This window comes from Micropterus dolomieu, linkage group LG05 (assembly GCF_021292245.1).
Source record: "Micropterus dolomieu isolate WLL.071019.BEF.003 ecotype Adirondacks linkage group LG05, ASM2129224v1, whole genome shotgun sequence".
Classification (NCBI taxonomy): domain Eukaryota; kingdom Metazoa; phylum Chordata; class Actinopteri; order Centrarchiformes; family Centrarchidae; genus Micropterus; species Micropterus dolomieu.
Window position 1 is genome coordinate 8,721,718 of NC_060154.1, and position 25,070 is coordinate 8,746,787.

Sequence of the window (25,070 nt, forward strand, 5' to 3'; positions counted from 1 at the left end):
GGGGGGGATTACTTTACCCTCTACCCTGAACAAACCAACCACTGAGCAGCATTTAACCACACTGCCACTAGCTCTCTCTTTCTCCTCAGATGACTTTTTGTACTATGCTTAGAAACACCACTTATTAGGGATGCACTGAAATGAAAATTCTTGGCCGAAGCTGAAACCGAATATAATGAAAAAATTTGCCGAATACTGAACAACGAACAAGTACATTCACATTTTTTCCATTTATTTTGCCTTTTTTTTAACCATTGCATAAATTAAATAGTCAACATGTGCGTTTTACTTAAGTGTTTCCCACAGGATTTGGAGAGACTAGTGTGGGTGGGACCGAGGCCCAAGAGGATCTGGTAACGTAAATGACATGTGTTCATTAACTTTTAACACATGTGCTTTTGTTGCCTTTTCTAAGAAGTCAGCCACAGATGAAGTGGATGTGCTAGGAGACAATTCAGCAGAACAGAGTCTGCAAACAGCAATTTTTGCGTCTTTCTGTGACACTTTAAAATGCTTCCACACTGCCGACATGTCAACATAATTGTTCAGTAAAATTTAATAGGTCTTTTGACTTATTAGGCTGAACACAGAAAGTGCTTTTTTTGCCGATTAATTTCGGTGGCCGAACATTCGGTGCATCCCTACCACTTATCACCTGCCTGGGCCTCAGGTGACTAAAATCCACATTAATTTTGATTAACTCAATCTCTTCCCTATGTTTTAACAACAGTAAAATCTTCTACAGACTAGAGAAAGGTGTTAAATTAAGTACAGATTACTATCACCTATAGTTTACCTAAAAACTTGAGAGGAACAAAACGGAGTCTGCATTTAACAGTCTTTAGTATTCCCACATCGTCCTTCACTCTCGACACACTGGGATAAAAGTTAACTAATGCCACAAACTCAAGTTGTAACTGAGCCGATGGACACCCTAAAAATCCAGAGATAGAAATGCTATCTATGACCAGCACTGAACTGAACTTTGATCACCAGGTCAAATGGTGAAGAAAGGAGTGTTAATAGAAATTTGTGAATTTGTGTTTTTAGTTTCAACACATCTAAATTCAGCATCGTATGGAAGAATGCACAGCAGAAGGGTTCTCAAAAACAATAAATGCAACACTGCCTCTTGCATAAACCTCTGAAAATATGTGCATAAATATATAATAATAAAACAATAAATACAAAAGTAACTAATAAAAAAGCATATAGCTTTCAACATTAAACATACACTCCAGTACTGTACAGCTACAGTAACTAAACATATGCTTTAAAAAGGAAGAAAACTCTAAAGCATGCATACAGCATTCGAACAAGGAAATATGTTTAAAGTCCTCTGAAGATAACAACTTTAAACAATACCAAAGGACAAGATCCATTGAAACTTTGTGTTTCAAAAGACTAACTACAGCAATTGAAATTCACACCATCTTAAGCAAACCACAAAATTTTAGCCACACAAAGAATCCCACAGTCCATTAAGATACCACAAATGCAAACTTTTTGAATTGAATTACAAATAAATCCCAAGAAAACTCACCTTTCTCCAACCATTTAGCTTCCCTATTTTCCTCTCTTTCTTGTCAAAGCAGCAGGCTCCCATGGTGCTGTGTGTAGAGTGCAGAGCAGAGCGGGGCTGCCGTCCGTTAAAGTGGCTGTCTCAGTCTGACTACAGCATGAGTAAAAGAATCAAGCCTTGGCTCTCTGACGCTGGGAAACGCCACAGCACTAGTGACTCACTTTGGGCTGCGATGTCTGACTAGGCTTTACCTCACACCCTGTGTATGTGGAGCAATGACTTTGCGTGTGTGTGTGTGTGTGTGCAGGAGAGAGAGACCTCTCCCTCATACACACTCCCTTATGGGGGTAGTCCCGCCTCTAGCCTCTTGTTGTTCTTCTTGCTTGCTGTTCACTACTCCTGCAGCCAGCCCAGCATTCGCAGCTCTGAGGTTTACACTGTCAATATCAAACAAATCATTCGAATGACTAAAACTCTTCCTGTTTTGATGAACACCATGGATTTCCTTGAACTTCAATTACAACGAAACTTAATCAGGCGTAGTTTTTTTCCCCTGGCAGATAAAATCTATTCAGTTTAAAGTTTAATGGCCAAAAGCAGAGGAGTAGTTTATGTTTCAAGAGTCCTTGAGTTTACAAAAAGGTGTAAAAGTACAAACTGTTTCTCTCTCAAGGTGAAGAGGACTCTGCAGCCTCAAGCAGGCACATGAGTTTTGTGTTTGATAACTGTTTTGTTAACACAACATCTGTAGTCTCGAGCAAAGGCCCATCAGCAACTGTGCTAAACCAACAGGTTTCAAACACAGCTGTAACTAACTAACAGTTATTTTAACATTGATTTAATCCGCTTTTTTAATCAGATTATTTTCTTGATTTATCTATTCTAAGTTTTGGCTATAAAATGACAAACTGAAAAATGCCAACTTTGGGGAATTTGGGAATGTCTTTAAACCTTTTTTAGAGCTGCAACTGCAACAAGGTGGCTAGCATTAAGCATTGGAGGGATTCAGCTATAGCCTACATTTTTCAGCCTCAGTTAGACGCAGACTCGGATGAGGAGTCTTATTTTGCACCAGCAGATGTACCAGAATGGTACCAAGCAATATTTAACCTAGTAAGTGTGAATTAGTGGTTGTGAAACAAAAAATAGTACCTGCTGTGATGTTAGTTATTTCGTAGTAATAATAGATAGTGGAAGGAAGCAGTAGGGTCTTGTTTACATCCAAAAACTGCACACTCTACCATTTTTGCTGTCAAAACTTTCACTACGCTTGTGCAAACTCTCGCTTTGCACTGGAGGTTTTAGGTTTCTTTGCTGGTGACATTTGCTAGACAGCAGTTAGCTTTCAAATTTGTTACCTACCAAATCTAGCTAGCCAGGGGAATGTTTGAATCTCAGATTTTAGGGAAGTGTACAAACGTCTCCCCTTCAGTAGAGGCAAGTGAAAACACCTCTATAGTGACTACCTGCACAGATACAACATTTCTGTGCAAAGAAAATAAATTTGTATTACCCCCTTGAACAAGTCAGTAAAGTCAAGGGGAACACAAACATAAGTAAAAAAAAGGCCAATATTTTGAAGAGGTTTTGGACTGTTTGTGGGACAAAAAAATATAATGAAGGGAATTTTTCTGATGTTTTATAGATCAAACCAAAGATCAAGAAAACAACCAGCAGATTAATCAATAATGAAAATAATCATTAGTTGCCGTGTCTTGTTTTGTCCAGCTGACAGTCCAAATCCTAAAAATATAAAACACTGTTTATAGAGCTGAAATGTCTTCTGCTTGCTTGTTTTATCTATCAAGCCATCAAAACTCAAAGATATATACGATATTCAATGATATAAAACAGGATAAAATCTTCACATTTGAGAAACTGGAAGCAGTAAACATTTGTCATTTTTGCTTGATAAATGACTTAAACAAGTAATGGGTTACCAAAATGTTTCTGTCAATTGATTAATGAATTACTCAATGTATGATTTCAGCCCTATTTTCAAATAACAGAACGTCTGCAGCCTTGACACAGAAGAATATTCAGACTCACAACAGGCCTTGACCTGTCTACGTCAGCCATACATAACGAGGGCAGTCACCTACTGTGAGTCCTCAGCAGCGGCCCCCTGCACTTCACCTTGGAGGTAGAGCAGCAGCTTATCAAATTTCGCCTCTCCCGTACTCATGTTTCATACTCTGCCGCAACTTGAATAACAGTTTTTCCATCCTAAATACAACAGGTATTCGGGGTCACATTAGCTGATTGGCATGTTCTTGTTAATAAAACCAGGTCGAGTGTAATGCCCCACATGACAAAGAGGCAGCAGTTGTGTAATGTTTTAGTTTACTGTAAAAACAAGGCCAGGTGTAAAATAGCCTCAATATCAGTAGGATTAACCCATTGTTAATATGAACACACAGCCACATAACGCACTCAAACACATGTACACAGAAAGAGTTCATGCGTACAAGATAGACCTGTTTGATGGAGGATCCTTATCAGTATCTCATTCACAGATGGTTACGTGTCAGGACACATTCACCTACCCACCAAAGTTATGTCAATGATAGAGGGTCATAATACACAATAAGCACATTGTGCCACCTGGTGTGCTCCACTGGAAATCCTTTACGTCCTACGTCCTGTACTCTTTATTACCGGCTCAGTTTTTAAAGAAACAAATCTGAAGTTACATAATTCTTAAAGGTTCACATTTTAAAACGTTCTTCTAACTTAAATTAAAATATACACTCTATTCATCACAGACAATTAAATACAAGCTAATGTACTGCTGTCGATGTTTTATGTTGTTACATTGTGTTCCAGTCTGACTGTCTTGGCAGGGTTAGGGTTAAGTCTAATACAGTATTTTCTGGAAAAGCATAGTATAGAACTGTCTCTTTAAAATCTCATAGCTGGGATATTTTGGAATTTCCCAAATTGGGAAGGCTCCTGAAATCAATCACTTGCAGATAATCTCTGGCTCAATCCTGCCATTTTTACTGTGATTGCAAAAGTGCTAAAATTACAGTGAGTGAGATAAGACTATTTCATCCCGCAATTCCACAATGAGGGTTGCTATAAACCAGCAGCTTTACCACATTTAGGAATATTGTAGAGTGACTCTTTCTGCTGTAATAGACATACTAAGTATTTTGTCTACTCTGTCACCCTGTAGCCTTATATCCATGTCTAAATGTCTGTTTATTTAAATGGTTAGCAGTATTTATTCTGTGATTCAGTCATCCTCATGTGTCTTAACTGAAACCAGTCCAGCTGACTGTTAGACACACTGTTAAGCTGATGATACACAGAGCAACTTTTAGAGCAATCGTGCAGGGCAACGTTGCCATCAATGATAATGAGTAAAAGATTACTACCGTAATCCCCTTCCCCCACCATTCCGCCACCCACCCCGCACCACTCCTATCTGTTCAAAGCATAGCCGGACTTGCCACTAGCAAGACTGCCCAGCAACATTGCTCAAAAAGTTGCCCCGTGTACCATCAGCTTTAGTGTGTCCAGATGACGACAGCATTGGGATAAATAAACACCACCACTAACCATCCAAACGAGTATGATGGGATGTCTATTGTCGTCTGGAGAGAGCAGGGGATCAGGAAGGAGACAGGAAGAGAGAGTCACTCTACGCAGGGGTCTGCATGGATCCCTCACACACACAAATGTTCTCTCTCTTCCTCTCTAGTTTATTGTGTTTGACCCACTGCGGGATCCCTTACATCCTGTTGTCCAGTTTTATGAGAAATGACAAGCTTATCCTCTTGGCTCACTTGACAAACTGTTTTCAGGCTCTTGCGCAGCCGCTACTCAGCCTATGAAAGAGCATTTCACTGCCACAAGCAAAGCATACAAACAAGTGTTCAGTATTGAAAGTTTTGCGTCAACAAAATAGCTGAACTCTATCTGGCGCTCAGTCATTTCAATGAAAATTGCTTTTCTATGCTCTCGGAAAGTTTAACAAAACTACAACTTTCATGGATTAAACATTCATAATAGACTTTTATAATTGACATTGTTTACAATTGAAGGTATCGTTTCAACAGTTTTACAGACGTCTCTTTTAAAGGGGCAATATGTAGTTTTCAGTGTGCACTAGCGGTGCGGGATTGCAACCCGGCGTGTGCTTGTACATGTGCTTGAGCCATAGACTTGAACTCATGAGCGAGCATAATCCGAAACACAACCGCTTTCATGCAGAGATCTCGCAATAAATGCGGAAACACCGGCATGCCAACTGTGGCTTTTCTCCAGACATGTTCAGGCTCTGTTACTTCAACATACCCGGCTCAGAGGCAGATCAACATCGGCTCCGTACCTTTCATAGAGCGCAGCGAACTGACATATTGGTACAAAACTCCCAGAATAAAGGCAGTGTGTCAGCGGCTATAGACAGACGGACACAGCTTCACACAACATGCTGGAAACTCAGGTAAACTCCCACTACAACGTTACAGTAATATTTTTATCAGCTTGAGGTTGAATTAATCCATGCTTGTTACATGATAATGTTACATTTACTGCATTTAGCCGACGTGATACAATCGGCGTTAGCTTGCCTTTCTGCTTTTCACTAACGTTACTACCTGTGTATCTTTCACCGGAAGCTCAGCAATGTGAGCACAGCTAAATGTATTGGATGATAACGAAACAGTTATTGAGCTAGAGTGATTATAAATGAGATTGTTGCCACACTATATAACAGTTAGACAATAAGTTACAATACTGTAGTGGATGGGCCTTCCTCTGAGTGTTGTTCCGGTGCCGTTTTGTTGCAGTATTGTATATTATGTAGGTCATGTTAGTTGAATGAGAGGTGGAGAAGCTGTGTACCTGAGTATTGGTAAAACGACAAAAAATCTAAATTGAAAGTTAGGAAACATACAGTGGCAGGTCCGAAGTAAAATGTAACATAGCTGACTGCCCTGCCAGCATCAGTATAGGCTAGTAAAACAAACCACTCCACATTTGCTTTGTACCGTTAAATCCTTTCTTGCAGGCTAAATCAACACTTTGACATACTAACGGTGGTACACAGGATAGTAATATGGGTTGCGTTAGCCAACGAATTAATGACTCTTTTTGCACAGGCGTGTGCATTATTTCTGTGAGTGAGGCTACAGCCCATTGACAACAAGGCAGTTAAAAAATTGATTTATAAAGAAGTGATTTCATAGAAAAATTACATATAGCCGCTTTAATGTTGGTCTATGGGGAAACTGCTTTTTGGACTGCAAGGATTTTTTGTAGCAGTACCACAAGCGGCCACTGGGATAAATTTGAAGCAAGGTTGGTACTGTATCCAGGTCTCTTAATCAATCCCTCCAGGATTTTGAGATGTTGCGATCACAACAATTAATGCAATTTCAACAAATCCAAATTGAAACTTTCATCGGTATTTTTTCTGCTGCAAAATCTGTCATTTTAGGCCTCAAAAATCACTAAGAAGGCCCGTGAAATCTAATAAATCCATGGTTTTAGTGCATGATTGTATTTGCCCCAGTGGCCAACTGTGATACTACAATAAAAACTGCTGGCAAAAAACCCAAACAGCAAGCTATAATTACTCTTTGTATTCGGACTTTTTAAACCAAGAATAATTCATATTTGAACTTTATTTAAACTTTCCCAGAGCCAGGAAACACTATTTCGATGTGCATGACATCATCTCAATGTAAAGTCTGTGGACCGATAGGGGCCAAGCAGACGGGCATTTGTGCGTTAATAATGTTTATTGGGCCACACAGCCAGAAACAGAAGATAACCAGGAAGAGACTTACTTTTGGGTTCTTATGTTGGATGAGCAACACATTCACTCTTATATATAAACTTCAGGAATCCGTACCTAGAGTAAGTTTTAAAAAAATCAAGAGATCTAAAAGATAGGTTAAATATTGCTTGGTACCATTATCTGTCATGCTCTGTCAAGTTCCTAGTTCTTATAAAAAGAAGCAGGAACTAAACTTGGATGCACAACACACACAATCAGTGACACAGAAGAAACAGAATAACCAGTGGACAGTGAAAAGTTGCTTGATGGGAAAGACTGAAAGAGGGCAAAACAAAAAAACCCCACAAGAGACACCAATCCACTTTTGGCAGTTTCACAGCATCCAAAGCTGATTTTTGACAATTTCTGAAAGTTCAGATAGCTGTTTCAGTGCCACCATCAGGACGTTTGTTCCTATAATATAGTCTGCATCATAGTGAATGATATTCGATAGAAATGGGTGTAATTTCAGTGATGACAGGACAAACTTATCATGCAGCACAGGGTTGACTGGCCACTGCAACCCTACAGCTGCCACTTGAACATGATCAGACACGGAGTTACAGTACACAGACAGCAGAATCAAGTGAAATAAAACAGTAATATGTATTAAACCTTAAAACCATGACAAATATTGATGTGTATCATATCAAGTAAGTAATATGGTTAAGGCGTTGCTTAAAAAAAGAACCAGGAACTGAACCTTGGTGCACATCACACACAATCAATGACGCAGAAGAAACAGAATAACCAGTGGACAGTGAAAAGTTGTTCGACAGGAAAGATGAAAAGGGGGCCACAGCAGGCCAAGACACAAAAAGCAACACCTCTCTTTTTAAGACTATTTCTGCACAAAGAGAATAACAAGGTTTAGGCAGAAAATCAGCTGATAAGTAACATCATATTCACACAGGCGGACTTGTGACAACACTGCTTAACCGCTGCAGCCTCCTCTACCAAACCAGCCTCTTCCTTACTGTACATGTTCAGAGTTTTGATACTTTGACTTTGCGAAGGTCATGATATATTCAGGCTATATGAAGGATTAGTGCTCCTTGCAGAGTCCCTTGCTGCTCAGATTTGAAAGCTCCCCGAAAGAGCAGAGCCTTTTCTGATTAAATATTGGCAATAAATAGAAAGAAACAGTAGAGACAACTTTAGTCTTCTGCCCTTGAACATTTTCTCCACTAATGATTAAACAGCATGAAAAAATGCTAATAGAAAAAGATGCAGCCTCTCCTCCTACCTTGTTGGAGGCCATGTCACTGACAGAGCGGTAGGTCTGGATGGTCTCCAGCTGGTCCAGACACCAGTCCAACTCCTCCATCGTCTCCATGGCCAGCTTCTGGTACGCCTCATCTGTCAACAAGCAGCCGGCACACAAAGACACACAGTCAGAACAGACGGTGCACGTGGAGCCGGAGCGCTGCCCAGCCACTCCCAGGCAACATCCAGCAACAGGCCCCGCTCGGGTCGTCTGCTGCTGCTGTTGTTGAGGAGGCGAAATGGCTATAGGTGGCACCTGGCTGCAGCGCTCCTTCATCATGAGGAGGTGTAGCTGTGGCGAGTTGGTGGGACTCGCAGTTGCCAGCAGAGTAGAGCGGAGTAAAACCTACAGTAGGACCTGAGCTCGCTCTCACACACTCAACTTTTCTCTCTGTGCATATGTGTGTGACGCTACCGCCACAAACACACAAACACACTCACACACACAATCTGAGGCCCTCAACTCATTTACATAAAGTCAACCCCTAGAGCAGGAAACCAGATACCCCACACAGACGCACTTTACCCCACCTCACAGGAAGCAAACAGACACTCTAAATCTGCACATACACACACATAAGCTTTTGTCATGCCAAAACCAAACTTTTCTGTTAACTATTCATTTTCTATTTTCTAATACACACATACTTAATCAGTGTTGCTTGTTTGTGTAAGTTCAGTGTACGGTAAGCACATCTGATAGAATGTTTTTTTTGGCCAATAGCTGAGAAACAAACTTGGTAATGGGCCTTGCTATCTCTGGTGGGGTCCCACATGACAATATGCAGGATGTTTTAATGAGTCTACACAGAGTTGACAATGTGTCATTTTGGTCTTCTGCAAAAAAAAAAGATAACAGCTGCTCTAAAGACCCGTGTGGTTATTGTTTTGCAGTGTGTATGTAGTACACAACCACAGGGCATACACAAATGTAGCCCAGACATAAAATTACAAGAACTGGCTTGGATATTAATTTTATCAGAACTGAATAATATTTCCAAAAGGTTTGGCAACAGTCAGGGTGTGTATGCTATTGTGTGATAATGCCTTATGTAATTTATTGTATTGGTTCCTTGTCTGACTTTGTAAAGCATTTGGCAACTGATTTTTAACTGACTATTCCACTGAAATGATTTTTGTTGTGTGTATTATTACAAAACAAGTTTTATGGTTATTGAATTTAGTTATCGGGCTGCAACTACTGATTATTTTCATAATCAATTAATCAGCCAATTTTTTTTCATTAGATTCATCTTTTAGTCAAAAAGGTCAGAAAATTGTGAAAAAATTTGATGTCTTCAAATGTCATGTTGCACTTTTCATGCAAAAAATGCAGCATAATATGATTGTAGTGCAGCAAAAGTAAAACATAAAAATAAAATTTAAACATAACATAATGCTATTAAATTAAATTATAGGAGTTTGACACACTGTTTGGCATGTCATGCTACTATGTATTTGAGCCAGGGGGAAATTCATACTGACCAGTTACGGTCAGTATGATTATCAATTTAGTGAGGGACTTATTATTTACACTAGTAGATTGCGTACGACCAGATACATAGAAAAACAAGAGAGGGAGTGTGTTGAATGTACTGAAATATTCTTTCATGATCCTTGCAATATTGGAAAGCAGAGAGGGTGTGTGATGAGGTGCCTGATTAGGCTATACTGACACACACACACACCCCAACACGTACGTCTGCTGCCTGTGCATTGTGTATACTCCGGGTCTCCTAGCTGCAAAGCACAACATGGCAGCAGGGTGTGCACTGTGGAGACCTTAGCGTGGCCACGTAGAATGTGTCCCCTGCTCTGATCTTCTTACCATCAAAGACATGAGCCTGTTTGCTCTCCCAAACATGAGAGGCACCTGGCAATCTGCCCAGAGCCTTCCCTCACTCTGGTGAGGTGAATGAGAGAAAGAGGGAGTGTGTGTGTGTGTGTGTGTGTGTGTTTAGTTAACTCCACAAGCATCTGATCTGAAAATGACTTGCACTCATTTGAGATGTTTCTTTCCCGTATTCCCAACACTTTTGAGGTGTTTCTTTTTTCAGTTTTCTCATTTGAACTTTTAAACCCTGCTTAGACAGAAAGTAACATAGGTGATCTTAGGTAATGTATGTTTTATAGACTTAATGTTGACCTCCTTTAAAATTAAAAAGGGATTATGAAACAACCATATTTTTATCCTGTGCAGTAATGATACAAAGTAATTCAGTATCCAGGACATAGACTGTACCATAAACTTCAATAAAAGGCCAAGCTCTGATTAAGGCAGCTTAGAACACACATACAAATATAATATAATAAATGTAATATATTTAAACTTTTGTCAATAGGGGCATGCTACACATCATTAGATTCTCTACAATTCAATCGTTCAGTTCATTTTACAAAAGCCAAGAGCAAAGTATAATAATGTACTGGCATGGTAAACAACAGACAAAAGAATGCTCAAAAAAATATCTGGTTCTTTGACAAAAAGTGAAAGGTGTAAATGACTGTGTAAATAGAAACATACAATCACAAAGCTTATAAGAAGAAAATACTACTTCTCACTTGATTTATTACTTCAGTAAACACTTCCTAATGTGTTTATGGTCTCAATCTCTAGTTTCAAGTCTTCTTTAATACAGCATGCTGTGCATTTAGCAAATGATAATCCCAATTAGGATAAAATAGATGACAAAGCAGAGTCCAGAGTCTGCCTTTAAGATGTGACTACCTCGTGATTGACAAGTCGCACCCCGGCAAGTGTCAATTAGGATAGAAGCAAATCATATCCACGGCACGGTGTAAATTTAACTAGCCATGAACTTGTTTTTGGGTGTTTTCAGTGCTGGCTGTACTAAAAGATACAGATAAAGGCAGCGATTGGCAAATAAGTCTGGCATCGGGCCAAATTTTTTTCAAGCCGTCATATGGCGGGCCATTGAAAGTCAAATTATTTCAAATCATGTGCACGTTTAGCTCAGTCGGTACTCTGCGGGGCTCCCGGTAAGTAGGTTATAAAATCGATTCCAGCTAACTGCAGATATATTTTTCTCCCTTGTTAAACAAATTGAATTGAACTGATTACACGTTTACTCACGACTTTTTCAGAGGTGTGTCAAGCAGGCCGGAGACTCTTTTATATGTTCTTCAGAACTCTTAAGACTCACTTAAGAAGAAGTGATTGTGTGAGTAACTGTAGCTGTCATGACTAAGATCTATTTCAGCACCAGCTGTTATCAATTTATTTATTTTTTATTTTTCTGCTATCAAAGCAATCTGGCTGCTGGCCAGATATTATTGCTGGTGGGCTGGTTCTGGCCCGCGGGCCACCTATTGCCCACCACTGCTCTAAGGAGTTGGCTGTTAGCGTCCCAATAAATATCACAGTTAACATGAATTAGAGATGCACCTTGTTAACCAAGCTAGCAAGCTAGCTCTACCCTCTGGTCAAAATATGGCCACTTCTGGTCCCAAAAAACCAAGATGGCAATGGTCAAATTGCCAAACTGAAGGCTTCAAAACGGTAGTTCAGAAACCAATACATACACTCACTGGCCACTTAATTAGGTACACCTGTTCAATTGCTTGTTAACTCAAATAGCTAGTCATGGCAGCTACTCAATGCGTTTAAGCATACTGAGGTTCAAACAGAGCGTCAGAATGGGTAGAAAGGTGATTTAAGTGACTTTGAATGTGGCATGGTTGTTGGTGCCAGACGGGCTGATCTGAATATTTCAGAAACTGCTGATCTATTGGTATTTTTACACACAACCATCTCTAGGGTTTACAGAGAATGATCCGGTTAAGAGAAAATATCCAGTGAGCAGCAGTTGTGTGGATGAAAATGCTTTGTTGATGTCAGAGGAGAATGGGCAGACTGGTTTGAGATGACAGAAAGGCAACAGTAAATCAAATAACCCCTCGTTACAACCAAGGTATGCAGAATACCATCTCTGAAAGCGCAACACTTCGAACCTTGAAGCAGATGGACTACAGCAGGAGAAAACCAAATCTAGAAGATTGTAAAAACACTGCCTGGTCTGATGATTCTCGATTACTGCTGCGACATTCAGATGGTAGTATTTGGCGTAAACAACAAGAAAGCATGATATTTTCTTGGAACACTATGTGCCCCTTAATACCAACATCGTTTCAATACGACAGCCTACCTGTGTATTGTTGCTCACCATGTCCATCCCTTTATGACCACAGTGTACCCATCTTCTGATGGCAACAGGATAATGCACCATGTCACAAAGTTAAAATCATCTCAAACTGGTTCTTGAATATGACAATGAGTTCATTGTACTGCAATGGCCTCCACAGTCACCAGATCTCAATCCAACAGAGCTCCTTTGGGATGTAGTGGAACGGAGATTCGCATAATGGACGTGCATCCGACAAATCTGCACCAACTGTGTGATGCTATTATGTCAATATGAACCAAAGTCTCTGACCTTGTTGAAAGTATACCATGAAGAATTAAGGCAGTTCTGAAGGGAAAAGGGGGTCCACCCGGTACTATCAACGTGTACCTAATTAAGTGGCCAGTGAGTGTATATATACAGTCTATGCAAGAGACAGATTTAAGTTGTTGTTTTTTTTTCATTTTTGTGTCAGAGCATTTGATTTATTGATTACAGTAAGGATTTCAAAAAATATAACAAAAAGATTTCTGAAATAAATTGCCTACCCCAGCTTTAAAATTCTGCACTGCTTATGAAAAGCTAATCCATTCAGCAGTTTTAATCAGTTAACTGGGTCAGTGTTGTATATGAATTCAACAATAACGGCACAGTGTTTTTGATCCCTTTTGCAACAGATAATGTAGTTTTTGACCTCTTGTACATTAACACTGTGGAGCTTGTTTTTTTATGACTGTGTCCCTGTTTTGTTTGTCTCACACAAATACAAGCATGTAATGTGATGCACTGTCCTGCCAATGGTTTCACACCATTCCACTGATATACAGGTGCTGGTCATATAATTAGAATATCATCAAAAAGTTGATTTATTTCAGTAATTCCATTCAAAAAGTGAAACTTGTATAATGTGTACATTCATTCCACACAGACTGATATATATCAAGTGTTCATTCCTTTTAATTTTGATGATTATAACTGACAACTAATGAAAAACCCAAAATCAGTATCTCAGAAAATTTGAATACTGTGAAAAGGTTCAATATTGAAGACACCTGGTTTCACACTCTAATCAGCTAATTAGCTCAAAACACCTGCAAAGGCCTTTAAATGGTCTCTCAGTCTAGTTCTGTAGGCTACACAATCATGGGGAAGACTACTGACTTGACAGCTGTCCAAAAGACGACCATTGACACCTTGCACAAGGAGGGCAAGACACAAAAGGTCATTGCTAAAGAGGCTGGCTGTTCACAGAGCTCTGTGTCCAAGCACATTAATAGAGAGGCGAAGGGAAGGAAAAGATGTGGTAGAAAAAAGTGTACAAGCAATAGGGATAACCGCACCCTGGAGAGGATTGTGAAACAAAACCCATTCAAAAATGTGGGGGAGATTCACAAAGAGTGGACTGCAGCTGGAGTGCTTCAAAAAAACCACCACGCACAGACGTATGCAAGACATGGGTTTCAGCTGTGGCATTCCTTGTGTCAAGCCACTCTTGATCAAGACACAGTGTCAGAAGCGTCTCACGTGGGCTAAAGACAAAAAGGACTGGACTGCTGCTGAGTGGTCCAAAGTTATGTTCTCTGATGAAAGTAAATTTTGCATTTCCTTTGGAAATCAAGGTCCCACAGTCTGGAGGAAGAGAGGAGAGGCACAGAATCCACGTTGCTTGAAGTCCAGTGTAAAGTTTCCACAGTCAGTGATGGTTTGGGGTGCCATGTCATCTGCTGGTGTTGGTCCACTGTGTTTTCTGAGGTCCAAGGTCAACGCAGCCGTCTACCAGGAAGTTTTAGAGCACTTCATGCTTCCTGCTGCTGACCAACTTTATGGAGATGCAGATTTCATTTTCCAACAGACTTGGCACCTGCATACAGTGCCAAAGCTACCAGTACCTGGTTTAAGGACCATGTTATCCCTGTTCTTAATTGGCCAGCAAACTCGCCTGACCTTAACCGTGTAGAAAATCTATGGGGTATTGTGAAGAGGAAGATGCGATATGCCAGACCCAACAATGCTGAAGAGCTGAAAGCCACTATCAGAGCAACCTGGGCTCTCATAACACCTGAGCAGTGCCACAGACTGATCGGCTCCATGCCACGCCGCATTGCTGCAGTAATTCAGGCAAAAGGAGCCCCAACTAAGTATTGAGTGCTGTACATGCTCATACTTTTCATGTTCATACTTTTCATTTGGCCAATCCTTTTTTTGAATTGGTCTTAAGTAATATTCAAATTTTCTGAGATACTGAATTTGGGATTTTCATTAGTTGTCAGTTTTAATCATCACAATTAAATGAAATAAACATTTGAAATATATCAGTCTGTGTGTAATGAATGAATATAATATCCAAGTTTCAATTTTTGAATGGAATTACTGAAATAAATCAACTTTTTGATGATATTCTAATTATATGACCAGCACCTGTATAGGTGTTGGTAATGCTCCAAGAAATACAGCCAGCAAAGGCAGAGAAGAAGAACACTGCAACCTAGTAAACATAGACTTAAATAATGCAGACCCACAAAAAAGTAAATAAAAATCAGCTCTTTGCAACAACTACTAAGCCTGATGGGCACTGTGGTATTTAGAAGCATTTGCCATACCAAGCTGACAGAAGAATATGACTTCTCAAAGATGACATTGTAATATTTTTACAACACTGGATTGGGTTACAGTGCAGGGCAGATGAATGCTGATGTGATCAATAAAAGGTGCTCACATAATGATTGAACTGAACATACTGAAGTGTGTTTGTGTTTTGTAGTGAGGCTGCATCTGGGGTAAAACGTAATTGCTAGATTGATTGCTTTAGCTCTTAACTACGTTCATGACTTTGATTTCAAAATACACAAAAATGTGTACATAGCCTTAAAATCTGGTTTAGTGGGACAGGACCTCAAACTCATGAGGCTAAGTTATTGTGGGTCCCCACATACTAAATCCATTCTCTAGGAAGTTTCCAGAGCCACTTAACTATGACACTTGTATAACAGATTTACTCTGATCCTTGCCCTACTGGCAAGCAGGTCAATACCAGTCTTTACCCCAGTTTACCACCAGTCAAATAAAAAAACAAAGATTTATGTGCAAAGCATTGAGGCATTGGACATTGACTCTGTTATTTCTCAATACTATTCCACTTCATAGGAAAATGGGATGTAAATGACCATCAAGTAAACCAAGTCACTGTTTTAATTCTGCAGCTAAAAGACAAATCAGAGTCAACTGAAATGAATGCAAGACATGAATATGTTAACCTTTACTTGTAACTGAATTACAGTATACATTCATACATACAAAAGAAAATATGTATTTAGGTATGATGGATACTAATTCCCAAATTGTTACAACAAATACATGCCAATTCTCACTTGTTTTAGAAGATGCATGCATGTTAGCTATATGCCAGCAATTACTTTAGTTACAGCAGTCTACTCTGTGCACTCTCGTGGCCTCAGATGGACCAGGGGAAACAGCATTCAAAAGCCAAATGTCTATTAACGCACACACACACACACACACACACACACACACACTAACACCACTATGTAATAGGGGATTTCCACCGCCTCCACCCCGACAGAAGGACCTTTCTGATCAGCCCTCAGACCTACAGTGTCTGTCCCACAGGGGCAGACAGGAAAACACACAGATACACATGTACAATCCAGTACACACACACACACACACACACACACACACACACACACACACACACACACCCCTACACACCTGTGTACTGTATATACACAACAACTTAAATGTCACATTACTGCACTCACACAAACATACAAATGTGTACTTTCCAGCCAAGGGAGGCAGGGCCAATAGGCTGCAGAGGCAGGGAGGGTTAGGAGGAATAGGATCTTTGCTCTCTCTCTCTCTCTAGATTCAATATTCAGTTTTATTCAGTTCGGTAAGATCCAGAATTTCCTACACAAAGTCAACAGAACCAGCATGAACAACAAGAGGTAAAACAAACATACTGTCTACACAAACTTGTCACATGAAAACCTTCTGTAATAACATTTTTTAAATGTGTGGGTATTTTCTGTGAATGTAGCTTAATATACAGGAGTAAGACGAGACAGGGTTGGACAAAAAAAACAGGAATAATCTACAATCTACAATATACACACATAATGAAATCCAAAGCAAGAAGCAAATAGCAGTTTTCTACAGCTGTTCCTCTTATTGTTTCCTTCCATGATTCACTGAGTGTTTTTCTTGTGATTTCCTAGGTAGCACATATTTTTTGTGTTAGTTACGTACTTCAGTTGTTAATTCCCAGTAAGAATAGCTATAGTGTGGAATGGTTCATTACTAAATATTTCAAAATCCTTCAATATTTGTTTTCTTTCAGGGAATATTTTTTTAATGTTTTATTCAATATGTTTCCCCTAATATGCTTAATGGCTTTTTTTAAATGGCCAGATTTTAATGGTGGTTTGTCTCTCAAAAATCTGTAAATTTCTGGCCATAGAGCTTTATGGGAGACTTCTTCTACGGGCACGCGGGCGCACACACACACACACACACACACACACACACACAGACACACACACACACAGCTTCAACTCCTCTGGTCTGACATCCCCTGGGGACTCTTGTCCTTAAATAATCTTATAGCAACATATGCCATATGCTGTATATGTAGTACGCATTGTGTGAGAGTGAGTGAGTGAGAGAGAGAGAGAGAGAGAGAGAGAGAGAGAGAGAGAGAGAGAGAGAGAGAGAGAGAGAGAGAGAGAGAGAGAGAGAGAGAGAGAGAGAGAGAGAGAGAGAGAGAGAGAGAGAGAGAGAGAGCGCTGCATCTGTCATCCTCTCATGGGGATACAGTCAGTTTCCTGCCGGTGATGTGATGCTAGATGCCGCACATTATCAGCAGCCAAAATCTATATGACGCTGTGGAGGTTAAATCATCAACAGAGATTACCTACAGACACATGCACAAACACACACACACATTGATAAACACACTGGATAACAGGTCAGCAAGGAACAAACTCTTTTTTCCCTCTCATACTAATTTCTGCTTTTAGTTTATTGACCAAGAATTCATCACGTAATCATCTAGGTTTTGAAGGGTGACACATTTGCAGTGAATCGGTGTAAACATATCAACACGCAGAAAGAGAAACTAAACTTTGTTTCGTAGGTCCATTGGCAGCAGTGCCAGGTTCCTGAATGAGAGAGACAGAGGGAGGGGGGGCCATTCTTTAGTGGCATCTCTCACTTTACAAGAAACAGAGAACCAGTTGATCTGAAACCCTTTCGGGAGAGGAGGGGGTGGGGGCTGTTAAGAGATGTACCAGAGATGGTATGGTGAGGCAGAGAGCTGTTGTAGCACTACTCTGTTGGACTATGACTTAACATGTGCAGCATTGCAAAATCCATCATTGACAAGTATTGTGAAAAGAGGAAAGGAGGGTGGTGGGGGAGATTGTGGTTTTAGCATGTTATGTGGCCCTGAAACATTTGATGATTGAAGCACTGAGCTGGGTTCTGAGAAGTGGCAAAATTACATCATGAGTCTATGTTTCATTAGAGTTCATTTATCTGATTTACAGGCAGTCAGAATACAAATAATGTTTCAATAGATAGTATCAGGATTTTGTTACCCTGTGGTTGTGAATTATAAACAGAAGGGAGAGAAATAATGACTGGACATTCTATTGCAATAGAGGATTTGCACATGCCTCACCACTTATGAATTTGCAGCAAAGCTTCAATGGACACTTAATGGGTGTAGCTCTGGGATGCATACTGGTGCCTTTTTCATGTGGTGACCCTGCAGCACAGTGACACATTTTGGACACTGATTACGAATTCTGATGTGTTATAATGTGATGATTAGGCTAAAGCGCGACTGCTATAAGTACATGTAGTCATATTTGTTTCTTTTGTGTCCCGGCTTCACCTTTGTATATTTGAAAGAAAAAGAAATGAAAGCAGGACTTCTACAGTAAATAACATTTGTCTCTATTCTGTTCTTTTATTGACCGTTTTCTGTGGTAAGTTTCTGTTGTTTTGTTTAAAAAAAATGTATAATGCCATCTTGGCCTGTTCTCTATAAGGACTTATCTGGTTAAGGGAATCTGTTTGACATTTTGGGAAACACGCCCATTCACTCTTATGTCTGTGCATTAAGTATGAACTAGAACTAAGTGTTGCTTAGTTTCGCTTAGCTTAGCGAGTGGAAAAGCTAGCTTACAGTACCAGCACCTATAAAGTTCACTAATTAACATGTATTTGTTTAATCCATACACAAAAAGAAGACAACTTAACATTTCTGTTTGTGTACAGATTAACATGTTGTTTAATTAGTAGGCTTTGGAAAAATCTTTGAGCGGTATCAATGTTCATCTAACAAGAGACGTGAATAAATGTATTTTCCCAAAATGTAAATTAATGTAAATTAAGGTTAAATACATTTTAAAATGAGATTGTAAAATGGAGAAGAATTTAAGTCAAAAATTGCTTTTTTATGAAGGAATTTTTGCTAGGCTACAATAACAATCAAGCAGATTCACATTCATGACTTCCAGACTGAATTTTGGTTCTCTCTCTTAATTTCTGACCACAAAACATCCAACAAAAAGAAAATCTGAATGGGTCACATGTGACAATGCCATGCATGTGTGTGCTTCTGTGTCTGTTAGACCCCGATATGGTAATTGCTTGGTCTTTTCTCCCACTCTCCTTATACACAGTTTTCACAGTCCCACCTATAACATACACATTCCTGTTGTACTATAGAACTCTGTGGAAAACAACACAGAAAGCTATAAATCCAGGCAGCACTCAAGAATTCCCAAAGGGTGGACAGTGAGACCAGATCCATTGCAAAATCCTTGTAATAACAGTGAAAAAGGTTCTGCCATGTCAATCAAACTGTCTACATCCAGGTGGAGTAAGAAAACAGAAAGTTCTCAGGTTATGAAAGATGTGTTCTTGGTGAGATATTACAGGAGTTCATGAGGATGTGAGCCCACAAAAAGTTTAAATGTGACCCTTAAGCCACATTCGAAAAGGATTACCTATGTGCTCATCAGTGATTTTAATCCTGCCTGGAGTGTATATGGTGTGATTGTTCTCTCACGGTATTAATTTGAGTCCCAATTGTGTTTTGGCATACTGGTTGTGCTTCTTCTGATTTAAGTCCCATCAAGACAGACATTTAGTAATTTTTTACACTCTATCTTTAAGTTCAGAAAATATTGAAAAATGCATGTCCGCTTCTTGAAGCCGAAGGTGAGGTTTTGTCCAACCTACAGTCCAAAACCCAAAGATATTCAGTTTACATAAAAAACACAGAAAATTGAAAAAGTAGAACCAATGAATTATTGGCATTTTTCCGTGAACAATATGATCTGAACAATACATTGATTACCAAAACGGTTGCAGGTTAACTTAGTGTCCACCGACTAATTAAATGAGCACAAAGGGCCGACAATGGTTAAAATGTAATCTGTAATGATTAAAATCACTGATATGCACAATGGGTATTCCTGATATCAATCCACGCTAAATTGGGCTTCAGTTCCAACTGAGCCACACAGAGGGCTATTGTGTCAAATTTGAACTACGATCAGCTTATCCCGTTTGAAATGGCTGGGGGGGTGGACTTATCCAAAAGTCATGCCTTGCACATTGGACTGTGGATACTTCTTGCACACATAATATTTATTCACACACAGGGAGTGGTTTACACATGTGGGAGGTGAACGTGAGGAGCATAATGTGAGAGAGACATTCTGACATCACAGAGCTTGAAGGTTCACTGAAGTACAAGGTGTCTGCCTCAGTCTTAAATAGAGTATTCACTGCTATCTGACTGGACGTCATGTTCTGGTGTAATAATCTTCAATGTTTAGTTTCTAGTCAACTCTCTCACTCTCCCTGATAAAACAGACAGACGTCAAAGAGACTGTTTGTCTGTCCTTTCAGCAACTCTGCTCTGAGGACCATTGAGTATAACACCGTCCTGTCCTTGAACTGCACTCTCTCTCACTCTCTCAATCTGTTTTGACTCCTGCTCCTCATAAACTCTCACATGTTCTTTTTCCCCCTTTCGCTCCTTCTCACCACAGCGTCTTTCAGCTTCTATGCGCTCAAACATGTGTACATGCACAAACACATACACAAAACACAGCCACAGACCAGGCTTTGTCTGTGTTACCTCAGGTGAACTCCCACATTGAATGGGCCTCATTGTCACGCTGACTGGCATTTGCCCCTCGGGTTGATTAGCATGGATCAGAGGAGCCATGAACCCAGTTAGCCAAACTTCTGTTGCTGTTGATGCTGCTTTTTTTCTTTTGGGTTTCAAAGAGAGTCCAGAGTTGCGATTATAGAAATTTACTGTTGTGTGGGGGGAGATCTGATGTCAGAGGTGAGCACAGATTTCTAAAATCATCAGGAAAACTTTAGCATATTCAGAATGGGCCAGCATGCAGCTGGAGGAGAGAGAAAGGGGTACGGGATATTTAAAGGGAATAAATGGGATATGATTCTGTAGTGATAAGATGACTTGATATGCTCCTTCAGAAGATGAGGTCTTAGCTTACAACAGAAAGTCAGCTGGAGATATGTAATTTTAGCTGTTTTGAGTATTGGATGACTAGATGGAATATGTTACCTCATATGGTACAATGAGAAACAGTGCTTTACTCTAATGTCCTACACATGTCACAAGAAAGGTCAAAAAGCAGGGGAGACGAGGATCAGCACCTCAGACACACAGTTTTGCCCAAGAAGATGTAAACCAGGAGTCCCTTATGGATTGAGAGATGTCATCCTTTTGTATAATGTGAAAGAAATATAAGTAGAGTATAAAACTGGCCTTTATTAAATTTGAATGACCCCCGTTATAGGTATAAATGAGACAAATCAGGTAGTTAGTTATCCTACCCAACTTTTTCTAGAGGTGTGATCAGTTATTTTACATGTTGAAAAAATGGATGCAGTAGCTTATATGATCCTTCTAAACCAGGGCTCAGATCACTTTTACAGGTTTTATTTCCAGTAATGAGGAAGTAAACAACCTCAGTGGGCTGATATGCAACTAGACGGGCTCAGTTCATGTGTCATGCTTCTTCTGTTTCTTGGCTTTGATATCTGAATAACATTTTCATCGAGGCCAAGCAATCATGAGAAATCATTTTGGTCTCAACACTTTTCCAGCTGTTGTTGAACCGTTGTCAAGAAAAACATGACTGTCTTATTAACATTATTTTGACCGAATTTAGTGTGCAGGCCTGGAAACTGAGCCAAGCCTGGCTGGTCGAGGTCGGGACAAAGCAGACTTGATGAACGGAGTGAGGAAAGGCACCAGAGGGGTTCTATGACGAAGGGGTTTGCGTGCAACGAAGGATCAGTGTCTCTCCAGTAACATATGAAGACCAGCTGAGACAAACCTCAAATGACCTCTAACAGCATGCCTCCTTCTGATGGGTAAGCATGCTATGTCAGTATTTCTGTGTACATGTGTGTGTGTATCCCAGACCACATAACACAATCAAATTGAGCCAATAAAGACTATTGGCACTGGTGAGCATGCAAAGCATGATTGATTGTGTTTGTCCATATTGGCTAAATGAAACTTCCTGATTGAATCAAGATTAAATATGAGTTCCCTCAAGTAACAACTAAATAGGCATGTGGCATTCATGGCCTAACAGTGGTTTAAAAAAACCCAGAGGTATCTGGATCCTACATCTGCCAAAAAAAATCAGCATTACCACACAGTAACAATAACCAAACCATGATTTGAATGTTGTGTTTCTTTGTTGATAATAATCCAGAGGATTTTAGTTAAAGTGGGGTATTTTTTTGGGGGGGGGGGGGGGGGCTTCTCATATACCCAAACAAAAGAGCCAGTCTGTGTTTGAATCCATCTGCGTTGAGCTGAACAAGCCTGCTGGCAAGGGAATACTTCAGGGGAAGGGCAGCCGTCTACTTTATGACTGTGCTGACGTCAATGGCATAATTCAAATACTTGCAGAGTGCATGCTTCCAGCTTTCTGAACCTGCTCTCTCTGTGGCAGGCCACAGCTAAAACCCGACATGGAATTTGACTCCAGTAAAACAAAATAACATAAACAACAACTGGAGTGGAGTCGTGTCAGGCTGAAAGAGCAAAAAAAAAAACATGGTATTCATTTGTTGGCCTAGTTGTCATAAAGGCAAAGTGACAGATTGACAAGTCTTTGGAAATTCGTTGTATATTTACTTACAGAGAGTGAAATATTAAATGGGTGCAGACCCAAGTAACAGCATCCAGGACAATCAAATTTACCTGATTTGAGGGAAAAGAAGTTCCATTAGCAAGAAGTGTTCTTATAGTTTTTATTGACGAAAAAGGAAGAACACCAAAATTACATCAATTAATCCACTTTCTATAAAGAGCTATTCTCTTTTACTGAAAGAGGGAAGTGAGACTGCTTTTGTGTTGTGTGTGTTGGTGGCACAATAGTCTAAATATTTTTTTCAGATTTGCTTACAATAACACATTAACACATTAGTTGATTAATCTAATAGTAACTGAAAAGTAATTAACCAGCAATTACTTTGATAACTGATTAACTGTTTAAGTTTTCTGTTTTTTGACATTGAATTTATTAATTTTTTTGTGTTTTGGACTGTTGGTTGGACAACAGTGGTTTGTGATAGTTTTGAGACTTAATTTTGTAGAGTAGTAGTAAAGTATTATTAATACGATTAATCAGGTAATCGAGAAAATAATGTATACCACTGCAGCCACACACATATTTGGTAGGACAAAAACAAATGTAGTTCCTTTTCTGAGAAACACAGGGTCAATATTTACTAACTAACAAAACTAACGAACGTATGTACGTAACATATGTGATAAAAAATGTATGGCTATTCTGAGGCAAAATTGGGCAATTTGGGGCCCCTTGAAAACTCTTAACTCACACTGTTTGCTCTTGATAGCGGATGTCAAAGGACGGTTTTCCTGAGTTTGAACAACATCATGACTTAAATTGTGGGATAAGTGAGGATGACCTCCTTGTATGGAGCTGAGGATGACTGCAGATAGACCACTCTTTGTGCTGAATTATTAATTAGTGGACATTAAATGAATGGGCAACTATTTCAAATTAATTGTTGAAATCATATTGTGCAAAATTTGTTTTATGAGTGAGAAAAATTTAACAGTACCAAAAAAGGTTTCGTTCGTTTGGCAAGGTAGTAGCTATTGCATCAAACACGATAAAGCATTTCTAAAGACTAACAACAAAAAGGACAAATCAGCTCAACTACCCAAAATCACAAAGACACCATTAAGATCATGATACATCTATTACATCTATAATATTACTTTAATAATCTATAAGTTCTCTATTACGCATTTTTATTTTCATGTAGTGTACGATTGCAGCAGTTTTCCTCTGACATGAAGCTTATTTGTTGGCTTGCTTGGCAGATACAAAGGCAGGAAGGTGAATTTAATCAACGATGATCTGGTTTTCATAAAAGTCTTGACCTGAACTGACATTTTTGCTCTTTACGGTTCTTGTTGGCCTTGAGCTTAGTCAACCAATCGCACTGAGAGGACACAGGGATACTGTCGGAATGTTTGTTTACAAAGAAAATACAACAGACCTGCCATTTCAGGGCCAAGACAATTTTGGGAAACAATGTTATCTCATTTCAAGTGAGCTCTATTGACCAAAAGAATGATCTGATTTAATCTGATTTGAAATGATTATTTATGTTTCACTCTGTCTTAGTAGAGAAGTGATCCAAATCAATAAGCAGAATCACATTTAAAGTGGAAATAACATTGTAATGACTCAATCAGCGTTTTCATCAAGCCTTGACATATACAAGGATACACACACACACACACACACACACACCTCCACACAAGTAAGTGGGTCTTTTCCTAAAACTTAGCTCTGGATCTCCCTTGACTGGGAGTCTGTGCCAACGGGTATAGAGAGCTTAGAGTAGGGTTAAATTCTTGGCACTGCAGCTTCTTTATGACACCGGGATCAGGCCGATCATTTCTGGCCATGTTTTAAAATTGGGATTTCTTTCAATTAAAACACAAACTCAACACTACCACAACAGAAGGTTATGCCTGTGAAAGGTCTTTGTAGATAGAGTAACACCAAGAGATTACTTGTGATGGTAACTTTTTGGAAATATATTCCTTCTTGTTATACAGTGAAACCCGAGAAGATTGGATGGCTATGCCAGCTATTCTGAAACCCTCAAGATGTCAGTCATTCTGTATGGAAACCACCAACCCTCTTTAACCCTCATAGGACACCTGACTGACACTCGAGAATTTGAGGGCAGGGAGACATGTGACCTAATGCTG

The 25,070-nt window shown here is 39.6% G+C and overlaps 1 protein-coding gene across 4 annotated transcripts in view; it reads right to left on the bottom strand.

The window, feature by feature from the left end:
- pde4ba (phosphodiesterase 4B, cAMP-specific a) overlaps positions 1-25,070 on the bottom strand; it is a 188,560-nt gene that overhangs the window by 14,771 nt on the left and 148,719 nt on the right. For 3 of the 4 annotated variants that reach the window (XM_046049246.1, XM_046049247.1, XM_046049248.1), the window contains one exon: positions 8,557-8,669. In XM_046049246.1, coding sequence (XP_045905202.1) covers positions 8,557-8,669 — 113 coding nt within the window. Of the gene's footprint in view, positions 1-1,543; positions 1,785-8,556; positions 8,670-25,070 lie in introns of those variants that run through there. The other variant, XM_046049249.1, reaches the window with a different exon arrangement.